This window comes from Alligator sinensis, unplaced genomic scaffold (assembly GCF_000455745.1).
Source record: "Alligator sinensis unplaced genomic scaffold, ASM45574v1 scaffold1354_1, whole genome shotgun sequence".
Classification (NCBI taxonomy): Eukaryota; Metazoa; Chordata; order Crocodylia; family Alligatoridae; genus Alligator; species Alligator sinensis.
In genome coordinates, this window is record NW_005842344.1 from 1,337,400 (window position 1) to 1,359,636 (window position 22,237).

General features: G+C 40.0%; 1 protein-coding gene across 1 annotated transcript in view; it reads left to right on the top strand.

Moving 5' to 3' along the window:
- The window catches only part of EPS15L1 (epidermal growth factor receptor pathway substrate 15 like 1), a 55,367-nt gene that overhangs the window by 886 nt on the left and 32,244 nt on the right, over positions 1-22,237 (top strand). Inside the window, exons 2-19 of the mRNA XM_025210333.1 lie at positions 206-261; positions 4,739-4,780; positions 4,988-5,077; positions 6,654-6,701; positions 7,712-7,807; positions 8,216-8,278; positions 9,259-9,384; positions 9,660-9,719; positions 10,592-10,828; positions 11,406-11,563; positions 12,123-12,279; positions 15,012-15,097; positions 16,355-16,427; positions 17,018-17,179; positions 17,899-18,096; positions 18,482-18,646; positions 21,761-21,887; positions 22,006-22,056. Of these exons, the coding sequence (XP_025066118.1) occupies positions 206-261; positions 4,739-4,780; positions 4,988-5,077; positions 6,654-6,701; positions 7,712-7,807; positions 8,216-8,278; positions 9,259-9,384; positions 9,660-9,719; positions 10,592-10,828; positions 11,406-11,563; positions 12,123-12,279; positions 15,012-15,097; positions 16,355-16,427; positions 17,018-17,179; positions 17,899-18,096; positions 18,482-18,646; positions 21,761-21,887; positions 22,006-22,056 (1,995 nt within the window). The remainder of the gene's footprint in view (positions 1-205; positions 262-4,738; positions 4,781-4,987; positions 5,078-6,653; positions 6,702-7,711; positions 7,808-8,215; positions 8,279-9,258; positions 9,385-9,659; positions 9,720-10,591; positions 10,829-11,405; positions 11,564-12,122; positions 12,280-15,011; positions 15,098-16,354; positions 16,428-17,017; positions 17,180-17,898; positions 18,097-18,481; positions 18,647-21,760; positions 21,888-22,005; positions 22,057-22,237) is intronic.

Below are 22,237 nucleotides of genomic sequence, written 5' to 3' on the forward strand. Positions count from 1 at the left end.
TGCCCCTGGCAAGGCCAGACCCGCTGTACAGGCTGCGCTGACGCTTGGCGTTCTTGCCTGCCTGCCCGCATCTTGTTCTGAGCTGTTTAATTATTTTCTTATCCTTTAAATAACAACGCTGGCATCGCTCAATGCCCGTCCTTCCCCAGATGTCATCTAACTGATATTCTGTGAGAGCAAAAAACTACCCCGCCTTAAAAGTGAGATGCTTTTCAGCGCTGTGCCAGGTCAGTCAGGACTGTGGGAGCCGACGTGCCCTTGGTATGCCAGACATACGTAAAAGCACATCTTTAAATCTATTACTTATGAGAGAGGGTTCTGAATTCGACCAGCATCATGTTGTAAATTGACAGTGTCCACTACCAGAAATTTATCTTCGTAATGCAATATTTGAGAATCCATAATAAGAATTACCAATAAAACATTATACATTTTGTTTTTGATTAAATGCTAGTCTCTTATTTCCAGTCTTGAGTTCAGAATTATGCCTTTCGCCACTAGTTTTTGGGGATACGCAAAACTGTACTGGAGAATAGCTTTGTAGCAATCCCCTCCTCCCCTCAGATGCATGCGTTTTTGCCAGAGGTGAAAGCTTTTCAGTCCACAATCAAAATGAGTCCTTTTTTGTTCTGAATTTATAAACCTAAAGTAAATTTTTTTTGCTGGATTGGGTTCCTGATCCGAAATTGTGTAAGTCTTGATAATTTTTCAAATGTTTCAAGCGCTGTTTGGTCATTGATCATACTGACTGTTTCTGCCACCTTGATGAATCTGTTTAGCAGTCAGAATATTGTTAAATATTATTGTTCTTATTATTTGTATGCAAACCACTGTGCTATGCAAGCCTACATGTTCCTTGTACTGGACATAAGTAATGAACTTGCACTCACTATTGCTGTTTAAAAATAATAGAAAGTCCAGTGAGCTTCCTGGTAAAAAAAAATTAGGCATATGTGTACTGATAATCAGCTTAGGAAATAGCATAAAGGTGTGCTGAAAACAGGCATAAGTCACACTTTCAGGAGTTTTGCCTCTTTTTGTTTATGGTCAAATTGGGTGCAAAACTTGTAATCTGTCCATTGTGTCATTTAAAAGGACTATAAAACATTTTCTTTTTGGACATTAATCAAAGTTAATCAGACCTAAAATTAAAGATAATTGGACATATGTTTAGCCCAGCCACTGGGGCTGCACAGGTAACTGTACTGAAGTGCAATGCAGCAGTCTAACCTTGGTGGATTATTTTTGAGTGTACATCTATCCTGGTCTATCTTAGACCTGATTCCACCTTTTTAGACTAGTCTGTATGTACTGGATTTCTATACTGTTACAGGTTTAGATTGATTTCCAGTCACTGAGACTGGGTCTAAGTGTAAGATCCATACCTGGGCAAACTAAATTGGATTGGGTGCTCATTTTTAACACAATTTAAATTGGATCAGCTCCTCCTCCTCCTGCCCCAGCTGTGCTGCTCCAGGCAGCAGGTAGCACATGGAAGCGGTGGGGGACATGTGCCAGGGGGCAATCCGCAGCTGGGTAGCTCCCACCCCACCATGTGGGGCTCCAGCTTCCAGCCCCCTTCCACCCATACTGCCTGCCCAGCATGATGACCAGCCACCCATGGGTGGCCAGGCAAGTGGAAGGTGGCCAGGATCTGGAGCCAGAGCACTGCACGATGCGGCAGGAGCCTCCTGGCACAAAGTGACTATGGGCAGGACTGCGACGTGGGCTGCCCTGGGTGGGAGTGGTGGGGCTTGGCCCCACGCATAGCACCACAGGGGCAGCCGTGGGCCAGGCAGAGGGGGGAGGTGCACCATACCTGCATTGGCACCATACCGCCCATGTGGGCTCTGCTCCATGCTACTCCTGCCTTCCCCCACCTCTGGCCGGATCCCAGGACCCAGCACACAGGCAGCTCCACAAAGACATGCACATTCTCCCCCCCCATACCTATACGCACACCCTACTCCCCCAAACACAATATACAAGAGTACGGCTTTATTTTGAGATATTATGCAATCATCTCTATATACACTACTCAAAAAAACATAAATCAGGGCAATTTTTTTTAAAAATTAAAATATGTTATAGTAGATGTTTGATTTGTATATATGATTTTTTAATCTATAATTTGTTAAAATGATGTCTTCCAAAAGATTTTGTGTACTCACTAAAACTCGTTAAGTGGCCCGCCTGCCAAAATAATTGCCCACGCCTGTCATAGTATTACTATAACATTCCTAATAAATCAAGTCTTATTACAGTGTTATGGCTATTTTATACATTTAGGTTCTTGCTCTTGAAAATACATGTGCAAAATTAAGCTTGTGAGTAATCACAGAAAGTTAAAACCAGTAAGGCTGCTCTTGTTGAAAGTTAAGTTATGCCCATGAGCTTACAGGACCAGGTCTTAGGAGCATTCATATAAAGTCATATAAAGATTTTGTGTAAGCTGTTAGTTTTTGGCAGAAGTTCTGTAACTCAATTGCCTGCCCTTAGATTTGTTTTTTTTAAATAGGAAGTGTTGCAAAAATGGTTTGGTTATTTTTGAAAACAAAATAAGGAAAAAGTATGTTGTTCTTCACATGTATACAAAGGAGGCTTTTTTTTTGCTCTTTTTGGGAGGTCATTTATTGTTCTTTTTGCTTGTCTCGTGGGTCTGTGCTTTGGAGCTGGGACGTGGAATTTAGCAGTCAGAATTGCTGTGGTTATCAACCTTTTGCTGCTCTTGTGAATTACAGATCATAAGTCTTTGGTCAATTCATCACTGACCAGGAAAAATTGATTGAATTTAACAACTAGATTGTCCACAGTCAAAGCTAGAATGATAATAGCATAATGTGAACAAATCAGACTTTTCAAAATTCTTGTTGCCATGGAGCTTGAAGGTCTCTGATCTCTGCCTTAATGAGCAGATCAGTGGTTCCCAACCTTTTTGCTGAGTGGGCTGGATTGGCAGTGCCTGGTCTGGATCCAGCCAGTGTTCCTGACCTGGTGACTGGGCAGGCACGGTGGCACAGTCTGGCCACACAGAGGAGGATGTAGGGGGGGCAGGCTGGCCCCAACACAGCTCTCCAGGGGGAAGAAGCTTGACCCGGCTCATGGAGATGGAAAGGGTGTGCCCAGGCCCCAACCTGGCCCTGCAGAGAAGGATGTGGCATGGCTCAGCCCCAACAGGAGGGGAGGGGAGGGGGTGTAGTCAGGCTCCAACCCAACCCAATGGGGAGGGAAAGGGGTGTGGCCCTGCCCCGATCCAGAAGTGGACAGGGTGGCCTGGGGAAGTGGGTGTAGTTTGGCTTCAACCAGCTGCACAAGGATTGGGGTCTAGGCATTTGGCAGGGGGGAGGGTGGCCATATTAACAGCCTCTGCTCCCCTGGTATCAAACTTTGTGACCCATGGGGAGTCCCAGCGGACAGGTGCCATGGCTCTCTGGGCTGCATTTGGCCTGTGGGCCAGAGGTTGAGCACCCCTGGAGTGGATGATCTGCCCAAGACAGTGGATGGGTTTTGATATCCTTGTGCTTAACATCTAGGCTAGGGGTGGTCAATTATTTGGACTGGAGGGCTGCTTCAGGAGTTTCAGTGAGCTGTTGCAGGTTGCGGGGAGGGTTGGGTAGTTGGTCCTGTCCTGCCCCAAGCTGTCTACCCTGTACCCACCACTGGGGGCATTGGTTCCACAGACAGGGCATGAATTGCAGCTCTGTCCCAGTCACTGGCCCCATACTGTCACCACCCTCCTGTCCTGCTCCCATATGCCACTCCCTGCCTGCCTGCAGCCCTATCCCATCTGCCCAGCTCTGCATGCCCTACCCCCGAGGTTCCCAGGCCAGTCTTCATGGAGACTCCACCTTCCCACCCCACCTACTCTGTCTGACATCCCCATCAGTGACTGCGGAGTAGACTGGCAGAAGCAGCAGGGCAGAGTGAGCTGCCGCCAGACTGGGCTGCCAGGAAGCCCAGTCCATCTGCTGTGCTGCCCACACCTTGCTACGTACCTGGGAGCGGCAGAGACTGGCCGCACACGCCACAACCCAGGCTGCCTCCCACGTCTGGGCTGGACAGGGCCAAGGGACCAGCCGTGGGCCGGGTAAAATCCCTTAGTGGGGCAAATCTGCCCCTCGGGTGGTGTTTTGCTCACCCCTGATCCAAGCTAAAGATCAGTTCTGGGATGTGATCAAATTTATGGATTGGACCAGAGATGACCTATGGAAGTTTTAGGGAGGCAAATGAGAAGATGAGTGTTGGGGCTTTTATCTTTCCTGTCCATTCAACATGTAAAAAGTGTGTGTGTGGTAGACGTTAACAGACACACCCTGATCCTCAAGCATATAAATCTACCTGACCAACGCTGTTTATAGGACTGGAGCATTAAATAAAAAGATAAGAACATGAAAAATAAGTGAACAGTGTAGTTCAACTACTGTTACCAGAATAATTATAAAAACTTATGGGGGAGAGGAGGGGTGTATATGTATCTATGTATAATATAAGCTTATAAAAATGTTCCATAAGTATCCAGGGCATACAGTGTGCCCAAATTAGATTTTTCACTGTGTCATTTGTAGTTTCCTAGATTTCAAGTGTTACATTTATAACTAGCATAATAGATTTTTGTGAAGTGGTCCAAAAATTGTAATTCCAACTGATTTGTGTTATATTAGTGTGTGCTTTTTTGTCACTCCCTCAAAGTGGAAGTTATTTGATTATGATCCATTTTTGTTTGACTCTTTCTTTTTAGCTTTCCACTGGGAATCCATTGTATGAGACATATTACAAACAAGTAAGTTTTTAATACTTTAATTTTTTTTAATTTAGTGCTTCTCTTGCTTCCCATACTTCATTCCAGCTTCTCTTCCTCAGCTTTATGGTAACTGAATGTCAGTATTGCTCTAATATTGTCTGTCTAAGAAACTGGGAATTTGTACTTTTCCCCTCTTGTTTTTTGTAGTAAACTTACTTCAGTGAACTGTTAATGTTTGTGTTGCAGGTAGATCCCACATACACAGGGAGAGTTGGGGCTAGTGAAGCAGCTCTATTTCTTAAAAAGTCAGGTCTCTCGGACATCATCCTTGGGAAAGTAAGTTAAGTGTGTGCGTGTGAGAGAGAGAGAGAGATGTGGGGGCATGTGCATACAGTGTGTTATTGTTTTTATGCACCATGTTCCAAGCTGATATTCAATGGACTTTTTTCTGAGAGAGAGAGGGAGCAATACACTGTAGCTCCATATTTCCGAATTCAAAGTTAGCTATAGATCTGTTTTACCACCCAGAACATCACTAGACCAAAGCTCTGTTTTGGTGGACTTTTTGAAAGCCTCAAAAGGCCACAGCAAATAGAATGGTTGAGAATTGGGAAGGTGACAGGATAGTTAATGAGGAAGAGGGCCAAGAGAGTGCTTGAAAAGAGGCAACCTGGCATATAAGAAGACTTTTCTAAAAACATGAGTCAATGCGTTAGATGGCACTAAGACAGTATGACTGAAAAGAATGTAGGTACCACCAGAACTAAAACAGAGATACCTAGAGCCTCATAGACTAGTATAGTGATTCTCAACCAGGGTCCTGCAAAGTGCCATGCAATGTTAGCACTGCTAGGTGTGCAAACACCTGCACATGATTCACAAGATAACTCAGAGATTTGAGACAGAAAAACTACAAGGATCAGTGTAAATTTCTGAGGGTTTTTTTGCAACTTAAGAGTTGCTCTATTGGTTTTCTATAGTCAAAAAATAAATTAAAGCTATGACCTGGTATTTTCCAAGGGGTGCCTTGAGTCTAGTGAGGTTGAAAACCACTAGACTAGTAAAAGTAAAGTGAATCCGAAGGAAAGAGACAGGACGTTATCAGAGACAATATACAAAGATGAGATTATGTATAGGAAGCAGCAGTAGAAGAAAATGTCTTCAGCAGCCATATTTGTACAGATCTAAAGATGGGAGAAGTGAGAATCCAGGATAAAAAGATATTTACAGTAATCAGGGTGAGAAATGATCAGTGTTTGGATAAAGGCCTTAATAGTGCATGATGTCAGAAGAGGGTAGATTTTAAAGCTATTAAAGGTAGAAGGGCCAGAAAATAGTTGCAGTTCTTGTTGCCCTGTTGGAAAGTGCTCAGACAATATGGTGGTGATAGTACTATAACAACTAAATAGAAAGTAAGAAACCAGGCACCAGGACAGAAGAGTTAATGACTGACTAATTATTCAATAAGGCGAATAAACTTTTAAAAAAATTATTTAATAAAGTATTAGAAAATTGCTTCCTCTCACTTGCCTGCAGATTCAGGACTACAGCATTTTGAAACGGTAATCGCCTGCAGAATAGGGAGTTCAGGAAAATGCTGGATCATAATTTTTTGTGTATTGTTTGTGATATGATGCTGCAAGAGAGAATCAGATTTGGTGTGGGTCAGAGCTTCTTGAAGGCATTGACTTAATTGAGGTTTGGATTAGAAATTGTGTGAAGGAGAAGCAGATTTTAAATTAAAGAGCATTTTGTTTTTTAACTTACATTTTGTTAATGATGTAAAAATTTAATCTTTGTAGTTCAGATGTTGAAACTTCCAGCAGACAATTCAAGTATGAATGCTTGATATTTGAACTCCCCAACATAATGAATTTTAGAGGCTGATTTTTATTATCTGTTTTTTTCATAGATATGGGATTTGGCTGACCCAGAGGGTAAAGGATACTTGGATAAACAGGTATAAAAAATATCTAGCATAGATTAATCTGATGGCTCTAGAATTTGGGTTCTGATTCAGGAAATCATTTTTATTTAGAATATCACTTTAAGCAAGTCCTTAAACCCCTTTCAAGTTAAGTGTGTTCTTGCATATTTTACAGTATCAGGGATTTTTTTCCCCAATACTTCTCAAAGCCAAATGTGTGTGTGTGTGTGTGTGTGTATATATATATATATATATATATATGGTAGGTATATCTATATCTACCATTCAAGAGTAGTGTAATTAGAAAGTTTTAATAAGAGTAAACTGGAGACATTTCCATTGGTAAGATTTTATATAATTGAATTGGGGGGTCATCTTAAATTCACCTCGTCCCTGTCTCTGCAGCAGGGAAAGTAGAGGTTGAGGATCAGGCGGCAAGACCCCCACCCCTTGGTTCCCAGTCTCTTACCCCCTTAATCTGTGCCTGCGCCTGGCTGCCTGTCCCCCAGCTGCTTACCGTCTGCAGTGGCTCCAGCTCCAGGACAATTAGCAGTGGCCTCAGCCTTGACCCGGCTCAGCCAGGCAGAAGCAGCAGTTGCTGCAGCAGCTCTGGGCTGCACCAGGGCCAGAGTAGAAACTAAGTGGGGGGTGGGGAGAGGAGCAGGCAGCAGGAGGACGGGCTGTGCGGTCTCCCCCATACTCCCTCCAAGTCCCCCACCATATAATCTCCCCTGCTCTTCCCCTTTCATGTGCCCCTATCCCTGCAGCCCCCCCACCCCATCCCAGCCAAGGCAATGGATTGTCTCCAGGGGAAGTGGAGGGTGGGAATCTCCTTTTGGATTTGAATAAATACATTAAACCAACAGGATGGAATGAGAGTATAATTAGTTGAACATCCCTGCTCCTGTGCTTTCACTTAGCCAAGTTACCTTTACCATTTTATAAAAAACAGTATATAGATGATTCTGCTTAAAAATAATTATTTAGCCTAGTTCCTTGCTTCAGTAGAATACACTGAGTTTCTTTGTCCATTGAATTTTTAGGGTTTCTTTGTTGCATTGCGACTCGTAGCATGTGCACAGAATGGCCATGATGTTACCTTGAGCAATCTAACTTTGACTGTGCCACCTCCTAAATTTGTAAGTAACTTTTAAATTCAGAAATTAAACTTAAAAACAGAAAAAGAAACCTAGAATAGTCTTTTCTACCTTACAAATTGACTACTAGTAGCTAGACACAGATTGTAAGTTCTTTGAGGAAGGGTCCTTCTTGGTTTGTGTGTATATAGAACTTAGCACCACAGGGAACTTGTCCATGCCTGAGTCTTGTAGCGGTGGGAGTAATACATATTAATCTGACATTTTAATTTGTTTTTCTATTTGCATAAAACATACAAGAGTGACCCCCGTCCTCCCACATGATGGCAAAATGTATATGTGTATATATTTCATATGTATAGATACTTCTAAGAGAATTAGGCAATAAAAAGAAAGTTGACGTGTGATAATGTTATGTTGTAATCTTGTTCTGTTTTATTTTACTTTTAGCATGAAAGTGGTAGCCCCTTATTGATCACTCCTCCTTCAACAGAAAGTCACTGGGCTGTTAGGGTAAGTGTACAGGACAGTACATTTGCATCCAATCTTTGCATGTAAAAGGTGTCTTTTTGTTAATGTGATTATTTTCTTGTTAGCAAAATTATATTTTAGACATTGGAAAACCTTTCTATTATAGAAGTAGACTTGGGCACATGGGACACACAATATTAGTATGTATTTTATAGTTGTTATAAACTTCTGTCAACATTTGACATAATATTTTGTTAAGAGATATTGTTAGTCAAGATTGTGTTCTCAGAGCCTTGTTTTGTTTAGCTTTTTTGCATGAATTGACAGATAGAATGGAACGCATGCTCAGAAAACGTTTGGACTTAGAGCCACCTGTAGATCAGTGAAGATCTTTACCAAATCCATCTCCATGTGTGGTCTGTTTGAAACTTGAGTCCATCACTGCCTTGGCGCGTAGTATTTTTTGCCCGTGTTCTGGTTTCATAGAACAGAGTAGTTTGGAGTGTAATTTGTGAATTTTAAATTTTGATTATAAACTTAAAATTAAATTTCTTTTTCTGGATGATATATGATCAAATTATTTTAAAAACACATTTCCACATTGCACAGTATAGTCTAAGGTAGGGAACAATATTGCTGAAAATAACAGTTCTTAGTAAAGTAGATGATTTCTGAAAGTTGCATAGTTTAAAATCTGGGCACAGAGATGTTAAACACAATCATTTGTCTTTCCAGTCTGCTAAAGAAACTTTATTGTATATTGTGCATCAGTTTTGCTACTATGATATAATCCCTTTTTGAAACTTCCAAAAACTTCTTCTCATGCAGAGAGAATAATCTCCAAAAGTTATTGCCACGACTTTTAAAACTAAGTACAATAGAGTGCTTAAGGTGTATAGCATGAAAACTTGAAAGATAAAATGATAGATTACTGACCAGTCTCTGAGTTTTTGCAAGATCTCTTTTTTGACACTCACACAGGCACACTTTTTTACTTATTCAGGCTATTTCTTACCAACTAGGTGGAAGAAAAAGCAAAGTTTGATGGTATTTTTGAAAGCCTTTTGCCAGTAAATGGCTTACTTTCAGGAGACAAAGTAAAACCAGTACTGATGAACTCAAAACTACCTCTTGATATCCTAGGAAGGGTAAGTATCCCATAAGTGTTACCTAGATCCTCCTTTAACTTTGGTTTTGTGAAATTAAATACTTAATGTAATTGGTCATAATAGCAGTAGTTTAAATACAAGCAATATTTCAAATATACGCCTTCCTTGTTAAAGGCTGGCAAAAGTTAAGCTCTTCAAATCATTATTTAGGCAATTATGTAAGTGGTCCATTTTTAAAAATCTGTGTGTTAATTTGTATTTTCACTGTTTTAAATTTGTTTCTGAACTCTTATATTGTGTCTAAATTACTATAGGTCTGGGATCTCAGTGATATTGATAAAGATGGACACCTGGATAAAGATGAATTTGCTGTGGTATGTCTTTGTTTCCAAAATAGCACTGGTGAGGCTTCCATTTTGGGCACAGAACTTCAGAAGAGAACTTGACAAATTGGAAGGAGTCCAGTGGAGAGCAACAAATATTTGTAGAGGCCTAGGAAACGTGACATACAGGAAAACTGTGGAAGAACTGGGATTATTCAGTCTGCAGAAGAGAAGACGGAGTGGGGATTTGATAAAAACCTTCTAATATATGAAGGATGGTTAGAAAGAGAATGGTGATGGAGTATTCTTTGTGGATGCAGATACAAGAGGAGTCTCAAATTGCAAAAATGGAAATTTAATTAGACATTAGGAAGAACTTGTTCCCTATGAAGGTAGTTAAGCATTGAAACAGATGACCTAGAGAGATTGTGGAATCTCCATCCTTAAGAGCCTTTAAGAGCAGGTTAGACAAATGTTTATCTGAGGTGGTTCAGGCAGGATCATCCCTGCCTAAGCCTTGAGCAGGGTGTTGTACAAAGTGATCTCCTCAGGTCCTGTCCAGTTCAATTTTTTTCTATTAAATTTACAGAAAGTTTGACCACGTAAATGTGTGCCATTGCTTCCTGAAATTGTTTGTTGTTACAGCTTCCTCTTTTCTGGCCTCCTGTTGCTCACATTGTCCTTACTCTGAGTCGTTCAAAATATAGCTATTAAAATGCTGTTCCTCCTTGAAAACCTCTGCTGACTATTACTTACCAATGTTTAAACCCTTACATTCCTGACCATCTATATGTTTCTTGTGGCCTATATCTCTTTTCTGTCGTGTTCTTTCTCTCGTGTTTAGATATGTGCTATTTGGAATTTTGTGTGTGTTCCTCTTTATTAACATGTTTTATAGATGGATTTTGCCTTTACCGTTGCAGGCAATGCATTTGGTTTATAGAGCTCTTGAGAAAGAGCCAGTTCCTTCAGTATTACCCCCATCACTTATTCCACCTTCCAAAAGAAAGAAGGCACCTGCTTTTCCTGGTGCAGTTGCTGTTCTCCCTGCAAGCCCTCCACCTAAAGACAGCCTTCGTTCTACTCCATCACATGGCAGTGTAAACAGCCTAAATAGTACAGGGAGTTTGTCTCCCAAACACAGCATCAAACAAGCACAGGTACAAGTTTCATGTTTTGTTTTTAATTTTATTTGCAGGGAACTACAGAATAATTAAACTACTTCTTGCTGGATAATTTTTCTCCCTAATGTTTGTTGAAAAGCACTCAGTGACAAAAGGGTGGCTAGAACAGAAAATTGTAGGTTGTATTTGTCACAACACTCTGTTCAACATTACCTTTAAGTGGTATGATTAGCAGTTTGGGCTTGTGCCAGAAAAATACTAATTCTGCTTCAGCCCTAGCACCAAAGGAGGAATGAATCTGCACCTGAGACTCAAATATGGATCTCTACCTTTGCAATGTGGAGCCCTGATACTAACAATTCCTCTCAGCCTACCTATTCCGTGTATAAATAAGAAACATGGTTTTTGACAGAATCAGTTTATTCCTAAGATTGTCATATATGTTATAAATCCTAAAACATTAACGAAGGGAAGAGAAATGTCTGTATGCTGGTGACAAACTTAATCGTACAAGATGCTGAGCACCTCCAGCTGCAGTGGGTTTGTATCTGGCATGATTGAACCCAGGTGTACATTTGATTTTTGGCTAAATTAATAACATTTATTTTTACAGCCATCTTTGAATTGGGTGGTACCAATGTCTGACAAAATGCGATATGATGAAATCTTCTTAAAAACTGATATGGACATGGATGGTTATGTGAGTGGTCAAGAAGTGAAGGATATTTTTATGCACTCAGGACTTTCTCAGAATCTCTTGGCACACATATGGTAAGGTTTCATCTCGAGTTCTGTCTTCTTTGCCATAGACAGAATCTGAAACTAACAGTTCCCTTGCTGACATTTACATCTATTATCTTTTGTATTTTTAGTATTTTTTACTGTAGGACAGATAATATTTTTCCCTTTTTTTTCTCTATACAGATTAAGACCTTGCAAATTAGGCAGCATTAGAGTCCTGTGCCACTTTGAAAATACACGTCCCGCCTTATTTTGTCATTGTAATGATAGGCATATCTTGCAGTGGGTGCTTCTACTTTATACACCAGTTCATTAAGGGTGAGAGGGTGGTGATGATGACTTGAAGATTCCTGTCAATCAACTGGCTAGAAGTGTGTGTGTGGGGGGTGGGATCCAAATATTGTTAGCTAAGTGTTTTAAGAAAAGATGTCCTATTTTTATAGAATTGTCCCAGTAGGGTAATGGATGCTAAGGCCAAAACAAACAAAAAAAATCAGTCTGTTTGTTTCTCAGATTCCATTGTAACAACAGCAGATATTCAATTTATAAGACATTTTGACTTATAATAAGACTAAACAATTCCTAACAGGGCCTTGGCAGACACAAGACAGATGGGAAAGCTAAGCAAAGATCAGTTTGCCTTAGCCATGTATCTCATTCAACAGAAGGTCAGTAAAGGGATTGATCCTCCACAAGTGTTGTCCCCAGATATGATCCCTCCTACAGAGAGGAGTACTCCCATACAAGTAAGTAATTGTTTATTAATAGACATATTGCTCTATTTTTACCTTTGTGTTCTGAAAGTAACTAGTTTGGAGAGTTTATTAATGTTCTAATTTATATCTTGTTACACATCACAGTGTAAAATTTAAGTTTAGAAGAATTGTTGCCTATCTTCTGCTGTTTAACCAAGATTCTGGAATATATATATATTACATTAATTGGTTAGGAATTGAGAAATTCCCGTTGGATTACGTTTCTGTTGACTCATTTGTTTCAGAAATTAAACCAGTTTCAGAGACCGTATCTTTTGCTAGGAAACATTCCTGTTGGGCTGGGAGAGGATAAGACTCTTGAACCATGTTAAGTGGTGGTGATATGCTGCCCATTCTAATTCTGTTTTAGAGAAATCCCTTTCAGCATCAGGATGATGGGTTAAGTCAGACCACTCTTTCTTTTGTCTTTCTTTTTTTTGTGGGGGGGAGGCCAGGGGAGGTGGAGGCTAGGCAAATCCAGATGGCTGAAAGGTTAGTAGTATTAATGAAAATCTTGTCTGTTTCAGCCATATTTCCAAAGCTGAACTGTTCATTCACTGTTTTGTCACAGCCTTTCTGATTATCCTTTCAACGTTAAGTGCTTTTTGAAAATGTTACTGCTATTGGAGTCCCTTTTTCAAAAGTGACTTTGGGTGCTTAGCTGCTTGTTGTTTTTGAAAATAGAGTTTAGGCCTTCAATGGTTTTAGCCAAAGTCTGACACATGCGATGGATCTCTCTTCTATAGATGGCCAATACTACAGATAATAAGTGAAATGGAGAGGTTGACTCTAAAAGCAGCATGGAGTAGAGAGACCTGTGCCAAGACAAACAGGGCAACTTTAACCTTGCTTCATTCAGGGTTATTTAGGATGGTTTAGTCAACTCATATTGCTACAGAAATGTGTAGCTATAGCAGTTGGATCATAACAGGTGATGCACACTACAAAGCAACAGCTCTCTTTTCCCTTTTAAAGTTGTTAAAAAGTATGTTTGTCCACCCCTAAAATTAATGTAATAAAAAGAACTCTGCAGTATGTTGTGTTAAAAAAGTATTTAAATATCACAGGTCTTCAGAATATCAAACCAATAAGGAAAACTAAAGGTACCTACAGATATTTAGCGGCCACAGACTAACTCATGGCAGTTTACGCAAAGCGCCGTGAATTAGAGGGCTACCCCCTTACCCAACAGATGTTCACCTGTTGGGTCAGGGGGGGCTCAGGCTTATCTGCATTGGCCCTGGCCAGCAGGAGGGGGCACTCCAGCAGGCTCCGAGGTGGTTGCTCCCCAGGCCCTACCCTCTATCACCGGTGGAGGAAGGGGGAGAGAAAGGGAGCAGCATGCAGCTGGCAGCTGGGCAGTGCCTGGCCGGAGCTGGAGGGAAGCTCGGGGTAGAATGGAGTCCCCTTGCCTCGTGGGGCCAATCCCTCCCAGATACTCTGGCTGGTGCACTGGGGGAAGCCAAGCTGAGCCCATGAGGTGGGGAGGCTCTGTTCCACCCTGGCCCTCTTTCCCCCCACCCACTTTGCCCATGGCAAAGCTGAGCTGGCAGCTTCTGCTGCCACTGTCAAGAGGCCCAGGGAAGGGAGTCTCCCTCCCTGGCAGGCCCCCCAGATACCCCAGCTGGGGTATTGGGGGGGGAACTGGGCCAGGGCCACAGGTAAGGGATCCCTTCCACCACCCCTGTCCCCCTCCCTCCCCTGCTGACAGCCTTGGGGGCACAAGAGCACCAGTGCAGCCCTGCAAAGGCGCTAAAAATGAACCCTTGAGAGAACACAAGTTCCCTAAGGTGCTGTGTTCTATATCACCTTCAGCTAATAGCTAATTTGATGAGGATTCATTTTTCATGTGATTGGCCATTTTAAAAGCACTCTGCAGCCATACATGTGTATTGTGTCATGGCTGTAGCATGCTTTCAGGGGCCCAATCACACAAAAAATGCATTGTGTGTAAATGCGCTAAGAAGAATCAGTTTGTCATTCCCTCATAAACACTGTTACTTTTTAGAGGGCTAGAAACATTTTACTCATGAACTTTAGTCATAAATCCCAAGTCTCCTCAGTGACTTTATTAAAAGTTTGCATGCCACAGAGGTAAGGAGAAAGCCTTCAGTCTGGCCCCTTCACTTCCATAATGAATGCTTCTCACTGAGGGATATGAAAACTTCACTGTTTACGGCGGAACCCGGGGAAGAGCACTTTGTGTCCAAAAGGTAGTCTTTCTATTCCATCTATATAGTTTGTTCAATAAAAGATATTAATGAAAAAACTCTCTCGCTGTAGGAGATGCCCAAATGCTGCTTTAAAGGAAATAGGCATGTTGAAATCTGCATGTCTTATACTTAGAGAAGGGTACAGACTTGAAATACTTGAGATGAAAGAATGGGCCCAATTAAGTCATTGGGAGTTTTGCCATTTTCTTGGAGAGGGACAGGGCAGGTTATGTTCCTTGAATTTTAATCCTGCCACAGCCATTGATTTATACTCTGAACATGTGGAGGTCCCTTATCTTCTCTGTGCCTCAGTTAACCATCTATTAAATATGGATTGATAATATGCTCCTACCTCAAGGAGGGCAAGCTCAGTACTATGTAGAGTGCTTTGATGTCCTGTTATGGAAGGTACAAAGTGAGGTGTGGTCTTAACTCTGTCTCAAGTTTTTTGTAAAAATTGCATCCTGGTTGTTAATTTGCTTTGTAAGGGAATATTTTGTTTTTTTTCAGGATAGCTCAAGTTCTGTTGGGTCAGGAGAATTTACAGGAGTAAAAGAACTTGATGATATTAGTCAAGAGATAGCACAGCTACAAAGGTAAACTTAGTGAACTGTTAAAATATTCTGACCATTATTCTGAATCCCAATAATGGAAGATCTTCCTTCCTAAGGAAAGCTCTGTACAAAATTACGTGTTGTGTAATGTGTATTGTTTCAAATCTTTATATATAGTTTTTTGAAATATCTTAAAGAAAAGAATCCTCCATGAAATAATTAAAATGTTGCATCTATTCCTGCCATATCATAGGAAATTAGGTATCGTGCAGACTTGTTATTAGTTACAGTCGTCCTCTCTTCCCTCATCTGTTGTTAGTATATATTGGTCTTGTCACTATTGTCAGTTACGTACTGGTTGTGATGAAAGAGGCCATTTTGTGCCTAGCTACAAGTAATATCAAACGGTTGTCACTCGGATTGACTTTTGGTTTTAATGGACATTCACTTCATACTGTTGAACATGTCTTCTGGTTATGCTTACCAAATAAGGAGCTGTGCATTCATTATTGAGTATGGCACAGTGGGTTTTTTACTACTTCTCTCCCTTTCCCTCCATTGCGCTTGGAGTGTGTAGTTCATTTGGTAACGCATTTATGTGGTGTCATTTTATTTTGGTTGTTTTGTTTTGTTTTTTTATTTAACAAGAAACTATTGGAAATGGGACCCTAGCACCTTTTACGTAGTTGAGTCCAGCTGTCTGTTTTATTTTTTTATAGCCTAAGTCAGTGATTCTCACCCAGGGTGCCATGAGATCCTTTCAAGAATCCCATGCAATGTTAGCATTGTTAGGTGTGCAAACATGATTCACAAGGTAACCAGAGATTTCAAATAGGATTTCATAATGTTAAAAACATTCCGACCTCCTTGGGGTCTTTCTGAGTTCTTTACAACAGAAGAATTGTTCTGTTATTTTTCTGTAGTCAAAAAACAAGTGAAAACTAAGAGTTGGCATTTTCTGATGGGGGCCTTGAGTGTAAAAAAGGTTGAAAACCAGTGGCCTGATTGGTTTCTTCTGAAATCTGACTGATGTAACTAAAGTACATTTTGCATGATCTACAACTTTGCTGCTCACTTACATGAAACAATGAATTTCTAAACTTTAAAACAGTTTAGTACATGGCACAGGTGTATTTTGTTTTGCTTACAACTGATTGTTACTTGACCATTGGTGATATATTGTCTTTTGAATGTAACAATTCCTAGGCAAGTGGTTCTCGACCTTTTGAGACTCAAGGCCCCCATCTGAAAATGCCAGCTCCTAGCTTTCAATCACAAGAATGTTTGTTCTTCCCACAGAGAAAAATATTCACTAGAGCAGGATATTAGAGAAAAGGAGGAATCAATTAGACAGAAAACCTGTGAAGTTCAGGTAAAAACTTTGGATTTTCATTACTGATCTTTCTTTCAATGATACTTCAAAGTCTTCCTCGTCACCATCCCTCTCCATCCCACTCTTCTTATGTATTTCCTTGGGCATATTTTTTCTCACAGTGGGGAAATTTATGTAATCTCATTTAACGTGTAGCAATGATTTTATTTTTCTGTTTGCTATAGAGAATTTATTTTTTTATGCTGCCTAATGTAAAACACAGGTAGTATAGGCACAGCTGAAATCATGTCTTTATTAATGCTTTGCTAATACCTTTATTTTAAAAGTATCCTTCTAATATTCTAAAACTCGTGTTCTGAAAATCAATGTTTAAAACATTTGACATGCAGGCTTTCTTGTCACTCTGTCCTCCTACTGCATGGACATTGATTTGTTATAAAGGATTACAGTAGTACTGAAATGCTGCCATGTTATTTCCCCACCCCCCTTTCTTTAGGAAAAAACACTGATGCCTTTGGGTGGTGGGAAATTCTGAATTTAACAACCTTAGCAGTCTTCCTTTAAATTTAATCATTTGTATCAGAGCCTCAGTTAAATGTAACCTGTCCAAATTGTGGAATATTTCTCAGGAACTGCAAAATGATTTAGATAGAGAAACAAGTAATTTGCAAGAGTTAGAAGCTCAGAAACAAGATGCTCAAGACCGCCTGGATGAAATGGACCAGCAGAAAGCCAAACTGAAAGATATGCTAAATGATGTGAAGCAGAAGTGCCAAGAAGAAACGCAAATGGTGAGTGTACATTAATTTTGGAGGAGGTCCAGTATATTGTCTCTATGGCAGAAAACTATTGGAGATTCTATAAGAATTTCTTACATTGCTTACTCATTTTGAGCTTAATGGCCTGTACTGCACAAATATAAAAAGGTTTAAAGCAAGCATTCTGTTAACCTGAATAGCTTTCATGACAGCCTTATATATTTATTCAATATAGTATGTGAATATGGGTTGACACAGGCGGCAGCTGTGTGGTACATAAGCCCTGGCACTCAGTAAAGGGAGTTGCAGAGAGGTTAGGTTAGAACCTCTGCCATCATGGAGCAGAGTAGTGGCAGTTGTCAGGTGTCATTGCCAAGAGCCAGGTTAACCCTTCCCTGGCCTGGCAGCCACCATCAAATTCAAGGCTTTGGATCCTTGCTCTCCATATGAAATAGCAGCGATTGAGGGGCCAGGGTGGGCCTAACCTGACTTTTGGTGGTGACCCCTTTCTCACAGCATCATCCTGCCCTGCTCTACTCCATGTGGCCAGAGACTCTGAACACTCCCACCTCCATTCTGGCACCTTAACGAAGTCTTATGAGATATGGGCTGCACCCTAAATCAGGACAGCACCCTGGTTAAGAATCACTGGTTTAACGTAGTGGAATTTGAATTAATCATAAATGTTACATAACAATGCCATATTTGTTTTTGTGTCTATGCTAAAGTCGGTGCTGTATTGTAACTTTCAGATTTCATCACTGAAAATGCAGATTCAGTCTCAGGAATCAGATTTAAAATCACAGGAAGATGATCTAAATAGAGCAAAAACAGAGTTGAATCGCCTCCAGCAAGAAGAAACACAGCTAGAGCAGAGCATCCAGGCAGGAAAAGTTCAACTTGAAACAATAATTAAATCTTTGAAGTCAACACAAGAAGAAATCAATCAGGTAGTTTCCATAGTCTTCTGTGCACGTCTTTGTCTTGTTTAAAAAATAATAGCTTAGAAAAAAAACCAAATTGTACCTGTGAAGTGCACACATCAAGAGGAATAAGCAGATATATAATTATATGGATCTTGTACTGTTGCCTGCTCATTAGATTCCCAGTTCATGTAAAATTTGAGTCTGGAAAATAACTAGGAATTTGCAGTGGCTACACTATCCTCATGCAAAGTGACTCCTACTTCTCTGGAGCCATGAAGAAACCAAATTCTGTAGTTACTGCACTGTTTAGATTGTAAGCATGAAAACACTATTAGAAAAATAGCTAGTAGCATGTTCAACAGCTGTATGTCTAATCCTGTATGATGCTGAATTATTTTTCATCATTTAGGCAAGAAGTAAGCTTTCTCAACTTCAAGAGAGTCACCAAGAAGTCAATAAAAGTATCGAACAATATAATGAAGCTCTGAATGGGATTCATGGTGGAAGCATGACAAATTTAGCAGACATAAATGAAGGAATTGCACAGAAAGAAAGAGGCAGTTTTGGAGCTATGGTAAAGATTGAATAAAAATGCTTGAATTTAAGCTTCACACTCAATAGATTTGTGCCCTAAACTGAGAACGTAAAAAGATGTTATTTGTCTTTGTGATCTTAATAGCCCCTTTGATCTTAGAAAGATGTCAGCCTCTAGTGCTATGCTTTGAAGACTAAATCTCTCTCCTAATAAAGGGGTTTCTGCCCAGAGTTAACACTTCTCTTTAAGTGTTTTCAAGGGTTTCTTTTTGCCGAAAACACACTGAACAAGACAGAAAGGGAGAGTTTTTTTTCTGAATGATTATTAAGCTAGTATGTGAAATAACTTGCTGTGCATAATGCATTAAATGCTAAACCTGCAATGTCATATTTACAGTGAGGTTTGCAAGCTGGGTTTGACTTGACAAAGAGACCTCAGCTAAACATGACTGTAACATTTTATTTCTAGTGAACATCAATTCTTGGAATTTGTCAGTAGAATTATAAAGGGAAAAAGCATAGCTCTACAAATACACTCTCCTCCCCCCTCCTCCCTTCCTTTTGTCAGCATAGTTTGTACCAGTTCTTCAAATAAAACAAGCTGAGCCAACAGAAGGACTGTCTTGCTGAGATTTGCTGTATCTACACTAGATCTATGCTGACTTTTTACACTCCGGACTGAGAGGGAGAGGTGGTGGGGGAAAAAAATTAAACCAGGCCTTATTTTATGGCCTGTCAGATTTCTAGTGTAAGCAAAATAGACAGTTTGACTGTTTGGTTTTAAATCCCAGTACAGCTGTTCTCAGAGTCCTTCAGGCACCTAGGAATATAACTTCCTCAACAGTTGTTCCTGTTCCTCTTTTACTAATGGGTTTCTTTTCCTCACCTCACTTTTTTTTCTTTTTCTTTTTTCTCTCTTTTCTTTTTCTGAAGTAGCTACACTAGTTTCTGCTTTCCAGTAAGGCATGAGTTGTATGTTTACACACTTCAGCTAAATAAATACATAAATATAGGCAAAAAAAGCTTATCCAAAAAGGATAATACGTGGATTCTGTCCTTGGCTACCCTTCAGATATTCCTAACATGATCTTCCTCTCATTCGTTATTTTATTTCAGATGTATATTCTGTTCCATATATTCCTTAGGAATCTTAAGAACTTGTCATGTTGATTTACTTTGGGTATCTGATATTTATTGGGTGTTTACTAAATTATATAAATTGTACTTATGCAAGAGGTAAGGGTTTCTTCGGGTGATATATTTTATTGGATGAACTGTGTAGTTGTGATAAAGTTACACAAGCTTTTGAATCCAAGACAGTCTTCCTCAGGTCTCTCATTACAGAGAGCCAGGCAGCCAATAAAAGTACCACCCTAAGAAATCCTTGCCTCTCTCAATTTCTGGACTTCACAACTACAATATCACTCTTACACTACCATAAGCTATACTTACTCATTTATAACGTTGCATATTTATTTCTCCAGCTGTTAATCACTGTCACAGTCATATTTTGTTCAGGTCTCCTTGCCAGTCAAACTCCTCTTGCAAACCTTTCTGTCAAGAAGAAACTACAGGTTTATCATTTAATACACTATGTATAGTAAGTTGTTATTTCATACACTAGTCTAATAATCATTCAGAAAGAATTCCATCCTTCTGCCTTGTTCGGTTTGCCTTCTGTAAAAGGAACTTTTGAAAACGTTTAAGAAGGAAAAACTAACTTTGGACAGAAACTCTCTTATTAGAAGATAAATTTGGTCTTAAAAGGTCATTCGCAGCAGTCATTTTTGCTTGAACAGATATTGGCAAGGAACATTTCAAATTGAAGTCTCTGGAATGGTGCTTTTGTATTACTAAGCCTGAGAACTACTTGAGGAAAACTCTAATTCATGTTTGTAGAAAAATGTTTAAAGTACTTAGGCCTCTTTCCTGTTTCTTAATCCACTCTTCCTCTTATGTTTTTTCTTTTGCTGTTGAGAAGATTTAATTTTCACTTCTTCATTTGTGACTACTGTGAGAGGGGAGATCCCTCAGTGTATTAGGCAGCTTACAGACTTGGGAGAAAAAAACCCTAGCACTTTACTTTAAGCTCACCATGCCCCCGCACCAGGCACACTGCATGCCCAGAAGAGGCATTGCATTAGTTTGACCTGGCTCAACATCTGTATAGATCCCGCACTTCAGCAGGGCTTTTTGGCGCTTTTATCTAATAGTTGCTTGAATCGGCTTTAGATAAAAGCAATAAAAGATATCAAATTCACCCAAGGAACCTTGTCTGCCATTGTAGTGCACAGTCTATACAGATGCTGGGGAGCTGCGTCAAACTAAAGTGCTTCCTCTTCCAGTGAAGTGCTGGGTTTTTGTTTTTGTTTTCCTGTCAGCAGCCTTAGGCTGTAAGAACATGGTGACACTGGTGGTTAGCACTAAATATTTATTAGGTGGGGTGAAAGGCCTCAATCAGGAGTGGAGTTCTATTGTTCTAAGTGACAGATTCTTATCTATGCAAATACAGCAAGCAGTACAGTGTGCAGTTGCAGTGATGAAAGTTTTGTTTTTAGAATTTGTCAGTGCTGTAGATTGAACTGTGCTAGCAGCAATCATACCTACTTAAAAAAATTAAGCTATCCATGACATTTGATGACCATGTTAAGAGAGAGAGTTTCCAGCATGGTTTGGGTAGTGCATCCTTTAGAAGGAAATCCCTGTTCATGCTTGTCAGCTGAACTGTCCTAACCCTGTTCTTAAAAGATTTATCATTGTGGTTCTTCCCACACTTATGAACTAGGTGGGGATCCTTATTTAGGGATCTGTGGAAAGGTCTTGGAAAAGTTATTCTACCTGAACGTGTGAAAACCCCGGAGGATGACACTTTGGAAAGATTTGTGGAGACTTTTGAGAAATTAATTTAACAAAATCATGAACAGCTTACCACAAGTTGTGTTCTATATGTAGACTTTGATTTTATTTTTCTTTGTAGCTTCAAGCAGTATATTTCTAACACTTGCTTCAGCTTACTGATAATTTGTGGTTTCCTGAAGATCATTCTGAATTTTGAATATCGTTGAACAGGATAAAGATTATGTGGGAATTCTACTTATTGGATCATTCAGCCTTTTAATTTTGGTAAATCATAATATTTCTCTTTTAATTCTAGGATGATCCATTCAAAAATAAAGCCTTGTTGTTCAGTAATAACACACAAGAATTGCATACAGATCCATTCCAGTCAGAAGATCCTTTCAGATCTGATCCATTTAAAGGAGCTGACCCTTTCAAAGACAGTAAGTGACTTGATGGCTAACACAAAAACTAGAAGAGTCAGGGTTTTTTTTTCTTTTTTACAACTTTGCTAATCCTTTTAACTAACTGACAAAATACAATATATTCTTCTTTATCTAGGTGATCCATTTCATAATGATCCTTTTGCAGAACAACCACCTGCTTCAGCAGGTAAAAGTTTTTCAGTTGATGAGATTGACAGGATAGAATTTGTAACCAAATGTGAAGGTGTAAAGACAGCAGCTGGCTTTCTGTGGCTTCAGGTTTTACGTTTAAATTGGAAGGCCTATAGAATTGTTTGTGGGATGTTTTGTGCAGGGAAAAAGGGGAGAAGGTTTTAAATATAGTAGGT